Consider the following 14,569-nt stretch of genomic DNA (forward strand, 5'->3'; position numbering starts at 1 on the left):
GATATGAGGAAGGCTTCTTGTCTGGGAAAATGAATGAAATGGAGTCGCCACCCAAACAAGAAACGAACTGAAGAGAAGTTGCTGATATGTGATGAAAGATCCAATTGATGCCCAAAAATGTTGAATCTGCCAGTTCAAATGAGAGATGAGAAAGATAAGAAGATGAATGTCGATGAAACTCAGGAACAGAAAAACTCTGTCCCCGGCAACGGCGCCAAAAAATGTTGGCATTGCCGGCTCAAATGAATGATAGAAAGATGAATGATAAAAAATCGTTGAAACACCGAGAATAAAGTATCCCCGGCAACGACGCCAAAAAATGTTGTCGCACAGATTGACACGACAACGCTCAGACCGGGGGTTGTCACCCTGATCCCCGATCTCTCCGTTTAAGCCTGTCTCCCGCGGCTAAGGGGGGTAGACCCTGTGAAGTGAAGGAGACCAACTGTTGACCAGTTGGTTTGGGAGACACGAGGCACTAAAATGATTTTATTGATTTAGCGGACCAGTGCCTTACAAGATTTATGTTTAAATGATTACTTGCTAGATGATATAGAAATACAAACCATGAACAGCAATCATTTATCATCAAACGACTAGAACGACGCAAGATATCAGCTAAAATAACAACGTTCTTATAATGACCACAGCTCAATAACGATATCCAGTAACTGAGAAGCTTTGAAGAGATGAACACTTTACACAACTACTCAAATCATGAATCACTAACCAGATATTACATATGCAGCTAATTCATGTGCAGACTTGATAAACATTTATCGATAAATTTGAATCTCAGCAGGAAAAATAAAATGCGACGAGCTGAGACTAAACCTGGCAAATTTTTTTTTTTTTTTTAATATTTTTTAATTTTTATATAAATAAAACTAAAGTAAATGAAATTTAGAACTGAATCCTAAAAGAACTTTTTTTTTTATATTTTTTTTTTAATTTTTTATTTTTTATGATATAAAAATAAAATCTAATTTAAATTTCAAACCCTAAGCTAAACAAATCAAAAGTTAAAAAAACTAAAAAAAGCACATTTATTTTTTACTTTTTATTGATTTTTTTTTTTATTTATTAACCAATAAAACTAAAGCAAACTAAATTATAAATGAACTAAACGCAACTAAACTAAAAGAATATATACAATTTTAAAAAAGGAAAGAAATAAAAAAAAAAAAACTACGGGCTACATTAGAAATAAAACTCGAATGAATTTTAAATCTAAATCAAACCTTTAATCTGGACTAACCAGGCGTATCACCTAATCGAACTTTAGATTTTAAGATTACTCCTAAGCCCTAAAAAAAAGGCAAATCGAAATGACTGACGCTTTACGCTAAACCATCAAATGAAATGAGAAACCTGCGCGTTTTTTTTTGTTTGATGTTCATAATGCAGGTTTGCGGATAGGCAAGGAGGGCGACCAGGCAGCTCGCGTGAGAGGGATCCGAGATGCGAATCGGTTTGGAACTTACCTGAGCGCCTCTGTCCGCGGATACCCTCAACGGCGGTGCGTTTAACTGAAATCCACAGAGAATGCATACGATCTAGGACCGCGAAGCAGAAATAGACTTACCAACTTGTTTATCGAAATACTGGAGCAGAATAGTTTCACGCTGGAAGGTTTTTAAGTAGTCTAGTTTCACACGTAGGCATACCCGCAAGTAGAAAACGACATTCGATGCCTCATTTTTTGAAGAGCCGGTAAAGAGAAAATTTCTACCGAGCCGACAACTGATTATCTCCTTACGGCTTCGAAAATTTATATGCACGCAGTCAGACAAGCGATAGATCAAATAGAACCTGAGACTGCAAATCGAAATTACAATGATGTTATGCGAAAATTCATAAGCGTCGTTTCTAAAAGATATGGCATAAATATACAAAAAAAAATTGAAATGCACATTTGTTAGATCTGCAGGCTTAGGCACCAGACGGCGTATTGACAGGTTCGAGTCTCAGAAGTATGATGGACATAAAACGTATTTTCAACGGAAATAGAAAGAAAACCGTGTTAGTAACTTACCAGAGGATGCTGAGCTGAGGGTCTTTGATAAAAATCGATTTTCTTACCAGGGTTTTGTTGGAGATAAATGCATATATATTTTATTACATAATGGATGAAGGTTTGACGCATGGATCCAAGGAAGCTATGCCAATGTCTGAAACTCAATAACCTGACCTCAAAATCTCAATTTCTCCTGATCCAGAAACCCTAAAAAAAAAATTTCAAAACCCTATACCTGCAAATACAAGAAAACCAAAACCCTAATGAAGACTACGTATAAGGCAAAATTTGAAACCCAGATCAGCTAGTTAATTTACAAATTGTGGCCCCTGAAATGCCAGATTTAGCAATAACCGCAGTAATATTTTCAGAAAATTTATTTTAATGTAAAACGCTTCAGAAAACCCTGCATGTATTCATAAAAAATATTTCGAATGATAAGCCCGGGATCAAGAACTGGCTGGGCTCATTCAAAAAACACAACCCGGGAGTTGGCTGGTTCAGCCGAGAACTTCCCCTAACGCCCAATAATCTGAAAAAAGGCTTTCCTGCACAGCTTAAAATCAACCATCAACATAGAAGGAGAAAACAATAGTGAAACCCCGATCAAATAGAGATACCTGCCAATATATTTCAGAATCTAAACTATCATTCAAACCTCAAAGATCAGACAAGATACCTGTGCCTAGATCAATCTTCTTTAGGCTATCATTAACGGCTGAAAATAAAATTATGCAGAAAAAATAGAACAATTTTACAGCATTTTCAGAAGAGTAACACCAACAAGATTTCTGACCCCAAAGTCTTATTTATTGCACAAAAAATGAACTACAAGAGAGCTCCTTCAGCACAAGACTCACAGATCCAATGAATTGAAATGACCCCTAGCACCCTATTTAAAAGAAATGATCCCAACGGCTAGTTCGAGTAATCCATGTCGAAATGATCTCGACCGTTGATGAGAATCAAGACATCTCTTAATCTCATCCGTCGATTTATTAAAAAATGATATTTTACATGCATTCACTCAAAATATTATTATTTTATTATTTTAGGGTTTTTGCTTTATTTTATAATTTTTTATTATTTTATTTTATTCTTTTTTTTTTTATTTTTTTTAATTTATTATTATTATATAAAAATCTCCTAGGACCTAGGACTTAGGATTCATGAGGGGATTTAAAACATTTTCCAACCCTCAAGACACTTTACATCATGACTTTTACAATTTACATCTTAAGGGGGAAAACCCCTTTATCATAGACCCTCATAAACCACCCAGTTCTGCGACACAACTATAATCTAGCAGATTAACACACTAGGATTCTCCTAAAATTCTAATGACAAAATCCATCCCGGCTTTGGGGTCAGGCTGAAGGAAAACTCTGCCGATCATGAATCGGTGAGACGAAAAACCTTCCGGGACGTAGATTACCATTAGAAAGTTAGGTCCACCTAGGCAATTTACATACACGACTCATATCTGCTAAGATTATTTACAATTCATACATGCAGACTGGGTTTACAATTTAAAATGATCAAGCTGCTGATGACTGCAAGATGGCATGGACATGTCGATCAAATGCTACCCCTTTTTGCAAAGAAAAGGGGGGTGTACTGCATGGGTAGTTGACCGGTAGTGGTCAACATGCAGCAATATTTATTTTAATGTTTGTTGAAGTAATTTCACGAATAATTTATGGTGAAATAAGTAAGAAAAGTAAATCAGTTGCTGCAGTGATAGAATTTTCACATGGTATCAGAGCCAGGTTAATCAGAGACAAATGGGAAAATCAGTTATGGGTCGAGACCATCATGCAGAGGCATCTACCTCAGGGGACTCACGCAGATTTTCTGTAGATTGCACAAGAGAAAGGGATTTTGATTTCTCTATGTTCTCTTCCAAGTTGGAAGAAGTGGCATGTGTGACTAGTGCTGCATCATCAGAAGTATGTATATAGACAGTGGAGCCTCGTGGCATATGACGGAAATCAGGGAGTGTTTCTCAGAATATCGAGAAGAGAAGATGAACTTTCAGATCACCATGGGGAACAAGGCAAAGTGTACTCCAGTAGAAAAGGGTACCATAGTTTTTCAAACAGAATCGAGAGAGCGGTTCCATGCCACAAATGTGCTGCATGTACCAGGATTGGAGATGAACTTACTTTCCGTGCTTTCCGTGTCACACCTACAAGGCAAGGGCTATGACATCTACTTCATCAAAGAAATGGTATACATCAAACACCCGAGCTGGAAGAAGAAAGCGCAGATCGGGACCAAAGTAATCGGTTGTATAGATTACAACTAGAACCTCCAATGGCACTAATAGGCAGTCATGGGGACAAGGACTTGAACAAACTATTGCATAGAAGAATGGGTCACTTGCACCATGGAGCTCTGAGAATTCTCAAGAGCACTGTAACAGGAGTTCTGAATCTAAGTACAAAACGAGATGATGTATGCAGGGGATGCGCTCTAGGAAAGTATGCCAAGGCGGCATTTCCTAGGAGCAAACACAAGGCCAAGAGTGTACTAGATTTGATACACTCAGATATCTGCAGACCTATGTCCGTCAAAGCTCTCAGCGGCGCCGAGTATTTCCTCACCTTCATTGATGACCACTCGAGGAAAACTTGGATTTATTGTCTGAAAACCAAGGATGAGGTTTTTAGTCGATTCAAGGAGTTTAAGGCTTTAGTGGAGAATCTGACTGGTAAGAAAATAAAAGTCTTGCACTCAGATAATGGTGGAGAGTATGTCGATAAGGACTTCACTGATTATTGCGCTAAGGAGGGCATCAAAAGAGAGTGGACAGCTCCCTACAATCCGGAGCAAAATGGGGTGGCAGAAAGGAAAAACAGGACTATTGTAGAAGCAGCTAGGGCCATGCTGTATGATCAAGATATGCCAAAATTCTTATGGGAGAAGCATGCAATACAGTGGTCTACGTTCAGAACAGGACTCCTCATCGGGCATTGGGCAAGATTACTCTAGAGAAAGTCTTCATTGGAAAGACACTTGAAGTCAATCATTTCAAGGTATTTGAGAGTTTAGCATATTGCCGCATACCCGAAGAAAAAAGGAAGAAGCTGGATCAGACTGCAGAAAAGGGGTATCTGGTGGGATATAGCGAGAACGCTAAGTCATACAGAATCTATCTTCCAGGGAGCAGGAAGGTAGTAGTACGACAAGATGTAAAGTTCAAGGAGGATAGAGCTTTCAGAAGATCTCACGAAATGCCTTCTGAGGAGCAGTCGAAAGGGGATCCATTGGTCATGCCTCTTCAACCAAAAGAAGTGAAGAATCCTTCCTCAGGTCAAGAAGATTATCAGGATGAGGAGGAGCAAATAGAAGCACCTACTAGCAGAGGAAGAACAAGCAAAGAACTTCATCAGATTCTGCGCGATGCAAATAACTTCATCAGTGAGCCAAGGAACAGTAAGAGGGAGCGAAAACAGCCAGACAGGTATCAGGCGTTAGTAGCTCAGGATGGGGAGCCTGCCAGTTTCAAGGAGGCAGCTCAGCATCAGGTCTGGCTAGATGCGATGGTGGAGGAGTATAACTCCATAATGGTGAACGATGTCTCGGAGGTGGTGTCAAGGCTTCAAGACAATCTAAGGTAGGTTAAAGATGGATCTACAGGATCAAATACGCTGCAGACGACATTGTTGAGAAATACAAGGCCAGGTTTCTGGCTAAGGGGTATGCTCAAAAGGAAGGGATTGACTATGAGGAAACCTTCACCCCGGTAGCCAGGTATACATCTATTAGGACCGTGATATCTTTTGTAGCCCAGACGGGATGGCAGATCCATCAGATGGACGTCAAGACGACATTTCTGAATGGGGTAATAGAAGAAGAGGTATACATTGAACAACCAGATGGCTTTGAAACTCATGAGAAGAAGTCTCATGTATGCACGCTGAAGAAAGCCTTGTATGGGCTGAAGCAGGCACCGAGAGCGTGGTATGGTCGAATAGATGGCTACTTGCAGCAGATGGGGTTTGTCAAGAGTGACGCAGATCCGAATCTCTACTATCTGGTCGTAGAGAATGAGCCACTTATCTTAGTATTGTATGTGGATGATTTCTTTCTGACAGGATCATCCAAACTCATTGAGGACTGCAAGAAGAATGTAGCCACAGAGTTCGATATGAAGGATCTGGTACGAATGCACTACTTCCAAGGGTTGGAAGTTTGGCAGTAGAAAGGAGAAATCTTCCTTGCGCAAGGAAGGTATGCTACAGAGATCCTGAAAAGGTTCGGGATGGGAGATTGTAGACCTATGGCCATGCCAATGATCATCAACTGGAAGAAGATTGATGCATCAGAAGACAAGGATGTCGATCCCACCCTATACCGACAACTCATAGGGTCCCTGATGTATCTGGTCAATACCAGGCTAGATATTTGCTATGTTATCAACACCCTCAGTCAGTTCATGGTGGAACCAAAGAAGGCACACTGGGCAGCAGCCAAACACGTTCTCAGGTATTTACAGGGAACAGTTGATTATGGGCTCTTATACACCAAGGGGAAGGATATTAGGTTGAATGGATTTACTAATGCAGATTGGGCAGGAAGTTGAGTGGATCGGAAAAGTACCTCTGGGCACTGTTTCAACATTGGATCAGGAATGACCTCTTGGTGCAGTAGGAAACAGAAGTCCGTGGCTCTGAGCTCATCTGAGGCAGAATATATGGCAGCAAGCATAGCTTCATGTGAGGCCATATGGCTTAGAAAACTGTTGGTGAACCTATTCAAAAGAAATATGGAGGCGACCAGGATCATGTTTGATAATCAGAGTTGCATCAAACTCTCTGAGAATACAGTATTCCACGATAGATTGAAGCATATTGATATCTGGTGTCACATTGTCAGAGACTGTGTCCAACGAGGAGTTGTACAGTTGAGCTACACTCCTACAGGAGAGCAAGTGGTAGATATTCCCACCAAGGCCCTGGGAAAGTCAAAATTTGACTACTTTGGGGAAAAGATGGGGATGGTAAAGAACCCTTTTCAGAAGTAGTGTGCTAGCAGCACGAATGAAGAGGGAATTGCAATGCAGATGCAGTGTTGGGAGAAAGGACTAGCAGCAACACAGATGCAGAGGGAGTTGCAGTGCGAATGTAGTGTTGAGAGAAAGGACCAGCAGTAGCACGGATGTAGAGGGAGTTGTCGTACATATGCAACAGTGACAGTAGAAGAGTCATGGGCAGCAGTACAGGATGCAATAGTGCAGAGGATGTTGGGCATGGAGGCTTAACATCAGCACAGGGACCAATGCCGGATGATCAGGGTGATAGTCAGTGAGGAGTATTACTAGAGCACAGTCCTCGCTAAGAGGGAGTGTTGATTTGGGCTAGCATCAGATGTGATCTAGCCACGAAATTTGGTGGAGAGGTTGGGGCACATGAGATCTCCAATACCCAGAAAGGGTTTCAACAGATTCTAAACAATTCACGAGATATTAAAATAATTAATATTTTTAATGGAGTCCCTAAGTCAAAACTTAGGGAAAATAAAATATTAATGTGTATTAATATGAAACTATGTTAAAATGGTCCAAAAGACATGGATCAAGCCAGATCTAATCTTAGCCATTGATTAGGGACTTAATCTTGGCCGTTGATTTGTTAACGAGAAAAGTATAAGAGGAGGCTTGAGGGTCACTTGGAGAACATACTGACGGAGACCAATCAGTTCAATTTCTGGAGAGGAGTTAGCTGAGAAATTGAACTAGTGGTCTGGAGAGCAGTCAGGAAGCAACAAGTACGGAACAGAGAGACGGGAGATCAACACAGAGGCAGAAGAGATCAGACGCAGGGCTAGAGGAAGCCACGCAGAGGCAGCAGAGACTACACAGAGCCAGCAAGGCTTGCGTCATCCACGTGGAGGCTGTAGGAGTACCGCAGAAGGCCAAAGAGGCTGACGCAGAGGGTTTTAGGCTGACACAAAGGGTTTCAGGCTGAAGCAGAGGTCAGTAGGGCCTACGCTGGGTTAAGAAGAAGAGCTGGAAAATTTGTCTATCTGTGGGTAAGCGAGTTTGGCACCCTGTTGTACTAGAAGATTGCTGAATAATAAAATCCTCCCTTGCTGCGTCGGTTTTCCCATATTGGTTTTTTTCGAGGACATTAGTCCAAAATAACTATCAATGTGTTGATTCTTGTGCATATGTTTGTCTCTGTATTACTGTGTGATATCTGCAGCAGTATTTATTTTAATGTTTCTGGAAGTAATTTCATGAATAACTTATGGTGAAATAAGTAAGAAAAGTAAATCAGTTGCTGCAGTGATAGAATTTTCACAAACATGTGGGTAAATTAATTTTTGCATCTTCCCGTTTTCCATTTTAAAATTTACACAATCTCACTCATCACATTTTCTTTTTTGTTCAAATAAATTTGCTACAATTCAACTTAAGGTTTTGCATTCTCCATTTTATATGTTGATTTGAACTACAAGCACTTTACTTTGAACAGTATACTCTTCACATGTTCATTAGCTTAATTTCTATAACTCATTTTAATTTCATATTGTATATTCAAGTCCATTTCTCTTGCAAAGTTAATCAATCTTGAGTTCACTTAATCACAAGCATTGTTATTTACTTAAATGCAAGGCATCTCTCAAGTTTTATTTGATTTTGGGTAAATCACAAAACTATCACAAGGAAAAGAAAATATTTTTCACAAATCCTACATATGTATGCAATCTTGTGTTTAAGGCAATTTCTATCATTTACTTAACTTTTGCAAATATACTTGCATGACATAGTAAGCATATTAAATTAGTTGCATTTTACAAGCTAAAGCCTCATTCAAAATTAACCTCCAACTTAAGTTGGTTGTATAGACATTTAGGGACCCTCCACCTCTATTGACTCCTCATTGTAAGATCCGAATTTTCGGGCAAGGGCGAGGTCCGAGGATTGGAGGTTAATTGAAATCTTGCTTATTAGAGTTTAACTAATAAAATAAACCAAGAGCACATCTACATCACAACTTAACTTTACTTGCAAATGAAATTCTCGTATTTATGCTATCTTGGATTTATTTGAGTCTTATCTGCAAATATCATTTTTATTTCAATAAGCATTTATTTTACTATGCAAGTATTGTGAAATAATTCATTTCTGCAACTATGAGTTTTTCTTGTACTTGGAATATTCTCATTGGTGCAACACTATTTCAAGTTACTTCATGTACTTGCTACTTTGATGATCATTATTCTCATGAGTAATTGATGTATCTTGTTAACTGGGGCATTCTCTTCCAAAGTATTATTTCCTTTATAGTTGCAATTGGTGTTCATATGCTTATTCTGGTCTAACATTTGAATTGTCTATGATTGTATCTTGATTTCATTTTTTGAGCAAGCTATTGTTATTTACTTGAAGGCACTGGTCTATACTTTGAATATATCATTGAAATTTGCACATTTATTCATATGCTGGCTTAATTCTTGGAAACAAGTTATTTTTGACAAGTAATCCAAATTAACTTTCCTCCTAGAACCTCAAATCATTTTTAACTTAACTTTTCATTAGGGACCACCCTTAGCTAACCTAGGAGATAGCTTAAATGGAGAGAGAAGGGATTTAGTGTGACAGCCCCTTCTCTTATCTCCCTGCCACCAACCACACCTAGTGGGATTGAAGGTTTTTCTCACTGACTTGTAGGTAGGTGTAGGCGGCAAGTGATAACAGGATGGACCCTTGTGGGTGCACTTCTAAATCCCTCCCACCCATGGCGATCTTCAAGAGCACACTCCTAGCGTTTTTGAGGTGCTCCCTAAATGATAATATAAAGTACAAGGGTAGAAGGGGAAGAATGGAAAATTAATTTTTTAGGATGTTTAAGGACACACTTGTTGGTATTTTATGCTGTGATTCCTTGGTGCTGTTTCTCTCCTTGTTTATTGCAGGAATTAGAGTTTCCAGATTGGTTCCATTCGATCCCTTCACTCTCTTATGAATCTAAACAGCATCGAGTCTAGTACAGAAATAAGATATTAGGGGAGTAGAAGTCACTTGTGGAAAGGTACAGGTTTAGAAAGGTCTTTCATATGATTCCTGTAGTACGATGCCTGCATCCCCTTTCCACACGCTACTTAACAGGTAGATCATATATTGTTAAAGAAAGGAAATATATTGCAACTTTAAATTACTCTGTGCCTCATGATTTTGTCCAGCAACCCAGCATTTTGTAAGTAAATGGTATAAAAAATAAATAAAACAGGTTGATCAAAATATGGAATTAAAGTGTATTTGCAGTTAGAAAAGACCTTCAATTCAACAGTTCAACATCTCAAACGCATTTACCTTATGATTAAAAAGTTCAAACTCTAAAAAGTGCAGAAATAACATGCATAGTAATACAGTGATCACCTTCGAATAACTAGTGAGAAATATGAAGGGATCTGAAACTTAAATTTGTACCTGACAAAACAGATAGGTAACATCATTAGAATGCTATTTAGAGTCTGCTATGAAAATTATTGAAGAAATTCAATTCTTAAGGGAAGTAATCTAAAATAGCGGTAGTTATACTAGTTTCACATGCCTAGACCCCTCAAGATGCAAGCTGATAAACTATCACTATTAACCAAACTTAGAGAGTGATGGCTTTATCAATCATGAAAATGCACATACATATCCAAAGGCACAATCTCTGAATGAAGTAAAGGTCAAATGTAAACTATCACAGCAATTTATCATGCAGTAATAATAGTCAGGCATTAACTTGAACATTTAGACAGCTATGGAACATACCAGATCAGCATGTTCAGAATTGTGTTACCTACAATAAGCTTTGATATGATTTACAAAAAGTAAAGAGACTCAACTACTCAGATTCAGTCTGACACGATATATAACAACAGACAAATTTCAGTAATCATATCATATTTTAATTGCACATGTCCATTTAAGCCTAACACAGTGGTCAACAACATAGATCACACAGGCTTGGAGTTTAAGAGCAGTGAAACTCTCACTCACTTTATCACCGAAAAACAGAGGAGAATTCAATTATTACATCCTTGTGATTGCAAACTCTACATGACTAAAATCAACATATATCATTGCATACATTGTGCGCCCCAAATTTCCTGACAAATCTCCAAAACTTATGTTCCGAATTCCCTTAGTCACTGCATTCTCAAACACACCTGCAGCAGTGCAGTGTGAACCAAGTTAAGAACTTCTAGGTCATTTGCTTGGAATCCAAATAATTGTCAGAATGTAGAATTATTAACAGTCATCATACAGTTCATTTTTTATGCCACTAAGGGGCATGTGATTACTGCATCATTCAAGAAGCATACGTAGAAGAAAAATGTAAAAGAAATTGTACTTTGTTTTAATGAAAATTGCAGAGTCAATTCCTTTTTGAAAACTAAGAACATTTGCTGCAAAGCAGTACAGTTTCTAGTGAAAGAAATACCAGTCAATGCTTTTGCAACATCACTCCTTTGAGCAGTCGGAGGAAGCAGCCTACAACCCAAAGACAATCAAATTGTCAGAGAAAAGTTGATCTTTCAAAAGGGATAAAAATAAGAGACCTAAGAAAATAGGTACATTACACATAAGTTATGCATACATACATAAATGACCAATTCCAGATACATTACCCAAGAGTGACAAAATCTCCAGCCAATGCATCAAACTCTCGATTTACCAGATGCAAACAAGCCTCAATCAGTCCATCTCTCAAATCTTGTTTGAACTCACCCATCATTCCAAAATCTGAAAAGGCAAAGGACAAAGGTCATTGAGCCCAGTAATAAAAGATTCATCAATATTTTGTTTAACATGATATTCTATACATTCATCTGACGACCATGTTGCTCATAAGATGGAATTTTGATAGCATGCTACAACTGTGATAATAAGATAAAATAATTGTATTAATGTCCAACAAATGACCACAAAAGTAGGTCAATGGGACCAACAGCTACAACTAGTGTAAATACAATATGGGACTGCAAAAACAACTCCTAGATCAATACTGAAGCAAGAATCAAAAAACAAGGAAACAAAACTAGGTGCCCAGATCAGAGCTATATAAGTATATCCTGAAATTATGGAAGTTAGGTCTTCATTTATAAGGCCAGCATACTTACAAACAAATACAGTCCCCCATGCTGTTATATTATAGATATTTTAAGAGAGATGCTATCACTAGAAATGAATATATACCTATGTAAGCTAATTTTCCATCATAAGTACGTAGAAGATTGCCAGGGTGTGGATCAGCATGATAAAATCCACTTTCCAGAAGCTGGGCCAAAGAGCAATACAATCCCACCTGATCAGAAGTAGAATTTTCAGTGGAGCAGCCATACATCACCCATTCAAACTTATCTTCAATCCTTCTAAAAGGACAGTTAGGAACAAACATTCAATCTCTTCTCAGAACAAACAGACAAACAGAAAATTAAAATGCATATTTGAAAATCCTCATACAACGAATGCAAACAAACCATTTCATTCGTACCTCCACTAGATGTAGATCTTTTACCTCCGATAGCTTCTGTCCCTGAAAAGAAAAACAGCAATCAAAATTGGCCATCTAACAAAAGAATTTTGATTGTCAGGACTTTCAAATAAAATAATAAATAATCTCCAACTGATAGTGGCAAACAAAGATGACTTAACAAAATGTACCTCAACCCATTCCATTATAAGCACTCGACGACTTGATAATTCCAAGTACATCTCTGGTATGACTACATCGGGCAATTGCCCAAAAAGATTTCTGCACAGAAATTACAGAGAAATAACAAGAATAAGCCAACCAAATAATAGTCTTCGATTTAAATGCTTAGTTACTTACCAACCATCCAACCTATTGCCACACAATCTAGCAGGGGTCCTAGGAGGGTTACCTATGGGACAAATACTATAACATCCAACCTATTGCCACACAATCTAGCAGGGGTCCTAAGAGGGTTACCTATGGGACAAATACTATAACAACAATGGGACAAAGACCCACTGTCACCTCAGTCAGTGTCCCCTGCTCTTTACGGATTTTCACCGATAGGAGGAGTCCCGGTATAAAGGAAATCACTTGAATGATGGTATCAATTACAAAGTATGACTTGATTTCCAAGGCCCATTCAAAAGAGAGACTCAAATGATAGCTTAATGCTCCAAAAGAAGCTAGTGGCTCTCCAAGAAAGGCCTATAAGGAGACCTAGACCTAGAAGGAAAGTTATTCAATTACAAGGAATACTCCTAAACCTAAGGCTTCCTAAGGAGTCGAGATCTCTCTAAAGGCTTTGTAAGATGAACTTACTTTGTGACACGGAAAGTAAGTTCATCTCCAATCTTGGTACATGTAGCACATTGGTAGCACGGAACAACTCTCCCGTTTCTGTTTGAAAAAGTATGGTACCCCTTCCTACTGGAATACATTTTGCCTTGTTCCCCATGGTGATATGAAAGTTCATCTTCTCCTCCCGATAATCTGAGAAACATTCCTAGATTCCCGTCATATGCCAAGAGGCCCCACAGCCTATATACCATACCTCTAATGATGCAGAGCTAGTCACACAAGCCACTTCTTCTTCCAACCTGGAAGCCAACATAGAGAAATCGAAATCACATTCTCTTGTGGAATTTTCTGAAAATCTGTGCGAGTCTCCTGATGTAGATGCCTCTGTATCATGGTCTCGACCCATAATTGATTTTCCCTACCTGTCTCTGATTACTTGCTCTGATACCATGTGAAAATTTTATCACTGCAACAACTGATTTATTTTACCTACTTATTTCCTGATAAGTTATTTATGAATATCCTTCAGTAAACATTAAAATAAATTATGTTGCAGATATCACATCATAATACAGAAACAAACACATGCATAAGAATTAATACATCGACACAAATATTTTGGACAATCAGTGCCTGGAAAAACCCAATGTGGGAAAACCGGTGCAGCAAGGGAGGATTTATTATTCAGCAATTCTTCAGTACAACTGGGTGCCAAACTGGCTTACCCAACAGAGAGAAAATTCTTCATCACTTCCCCCAGTCTCAGCGTCAGCCTGGCTAACCTCTACGTAGCTCGCAGACCCTCTACGTCAGCCCCTACCTCTCTACATTAGCACTGGGCCTCTTTTTGTCACCCACGCAGGCCCCCAAGTGACTGCGCAGTGTTGCAGCCTCTGCGTCTACCTCTCCAACCTCTACGCTATTCCCCTGGTGCTATTCCCGACTCTTAGTTCGGTACTTGCTGCCTCTTGCTGCTCTTCAGACGACTAGTTCAAATTTCTCAGCTAACCCAACTCCAGAAATCGAACTGACTAGTCTCACTCAATATATTCTCCAACTGACCCTCAAGCCTCTTCTTATACTTTTCTTGTTTGTCCTTCAATGGATGAGATTAAATCTCTAATCAATGGCTAAAATTAGATTTGGCTTGATCCATGACTTTTGGAACCTTCTAACTCGATTTTATATTAATACCCATTAATATTTTATTTTTCCTAAGTTTAGACTTAGGAACTCCATTAAAAATATTAATTATTTTAATATCTCCCAA

The 14,569-nt window shown here is 38.6% G+C and overlaps 1 protein-coding gene across 4 annotated transcripts in view; it reads right to left on the reverse strand.

The window, feature by feature from the left end:
* LOC149163676 (Protein kinase superfamily protein) overlaps nt 1–14,569 on the reverse strand; it is a 413,635-nt gene that overhangs the window by 76,963 nt on the left and 322,103 nt on the right. For 3 of the 4 annotated variants that reach the window (XM_089431806.1, XM_089431805.1, XM_089431808.1), the window contains 7 exons: nt 12,687–12,777; nt 12,517–12,558; nt 12,219–12,327; nt 11,651–11,765; nt 11,464–11,513; nt 11,110–11,188; nt 10,407–10,457 (listed from right to left, as the gene is read on the reverse strand). In XM_089431806.1, coding sequence (XP_089287932.1) covers nt 10,407–10,457; nt 11,110–11,188; nt 11,464–11,513; nt 11,651–11,765; nt 12,219–12,327; nt 12,517–12,558; nt 12,687–12,777 — 537 coding nt within the window. The remainder of the gene's footprint in view (nt 1–10,406; nt 10,458–11,109; nt 11,189–11,463; nt 11,514–11,650; nt 11,766–12,218; nt 12,328–12,516; nt 12,559–12,686; nt 12,778–14,569) is intronic. The other variant, XM_089431807.1, reaches the window with a different exon arrangement.

This window comes from Pinus tabuliformis, chromosome 5_1 (assembly GCF_031772625.1).
Source record: "Pinus tabuliformis cultivar Carrire ecotype Pingquan chromosome 5_1, CPIR1, whole genome shotgun sequence".
Classification (NCBI taxonomy): domain Eukaryota; kingdom Viridiplantae; phylum Streptophyta; class Pinopsida; order Pinales; family Pinaceae; genus Pinus; species Pinus tabuliformis.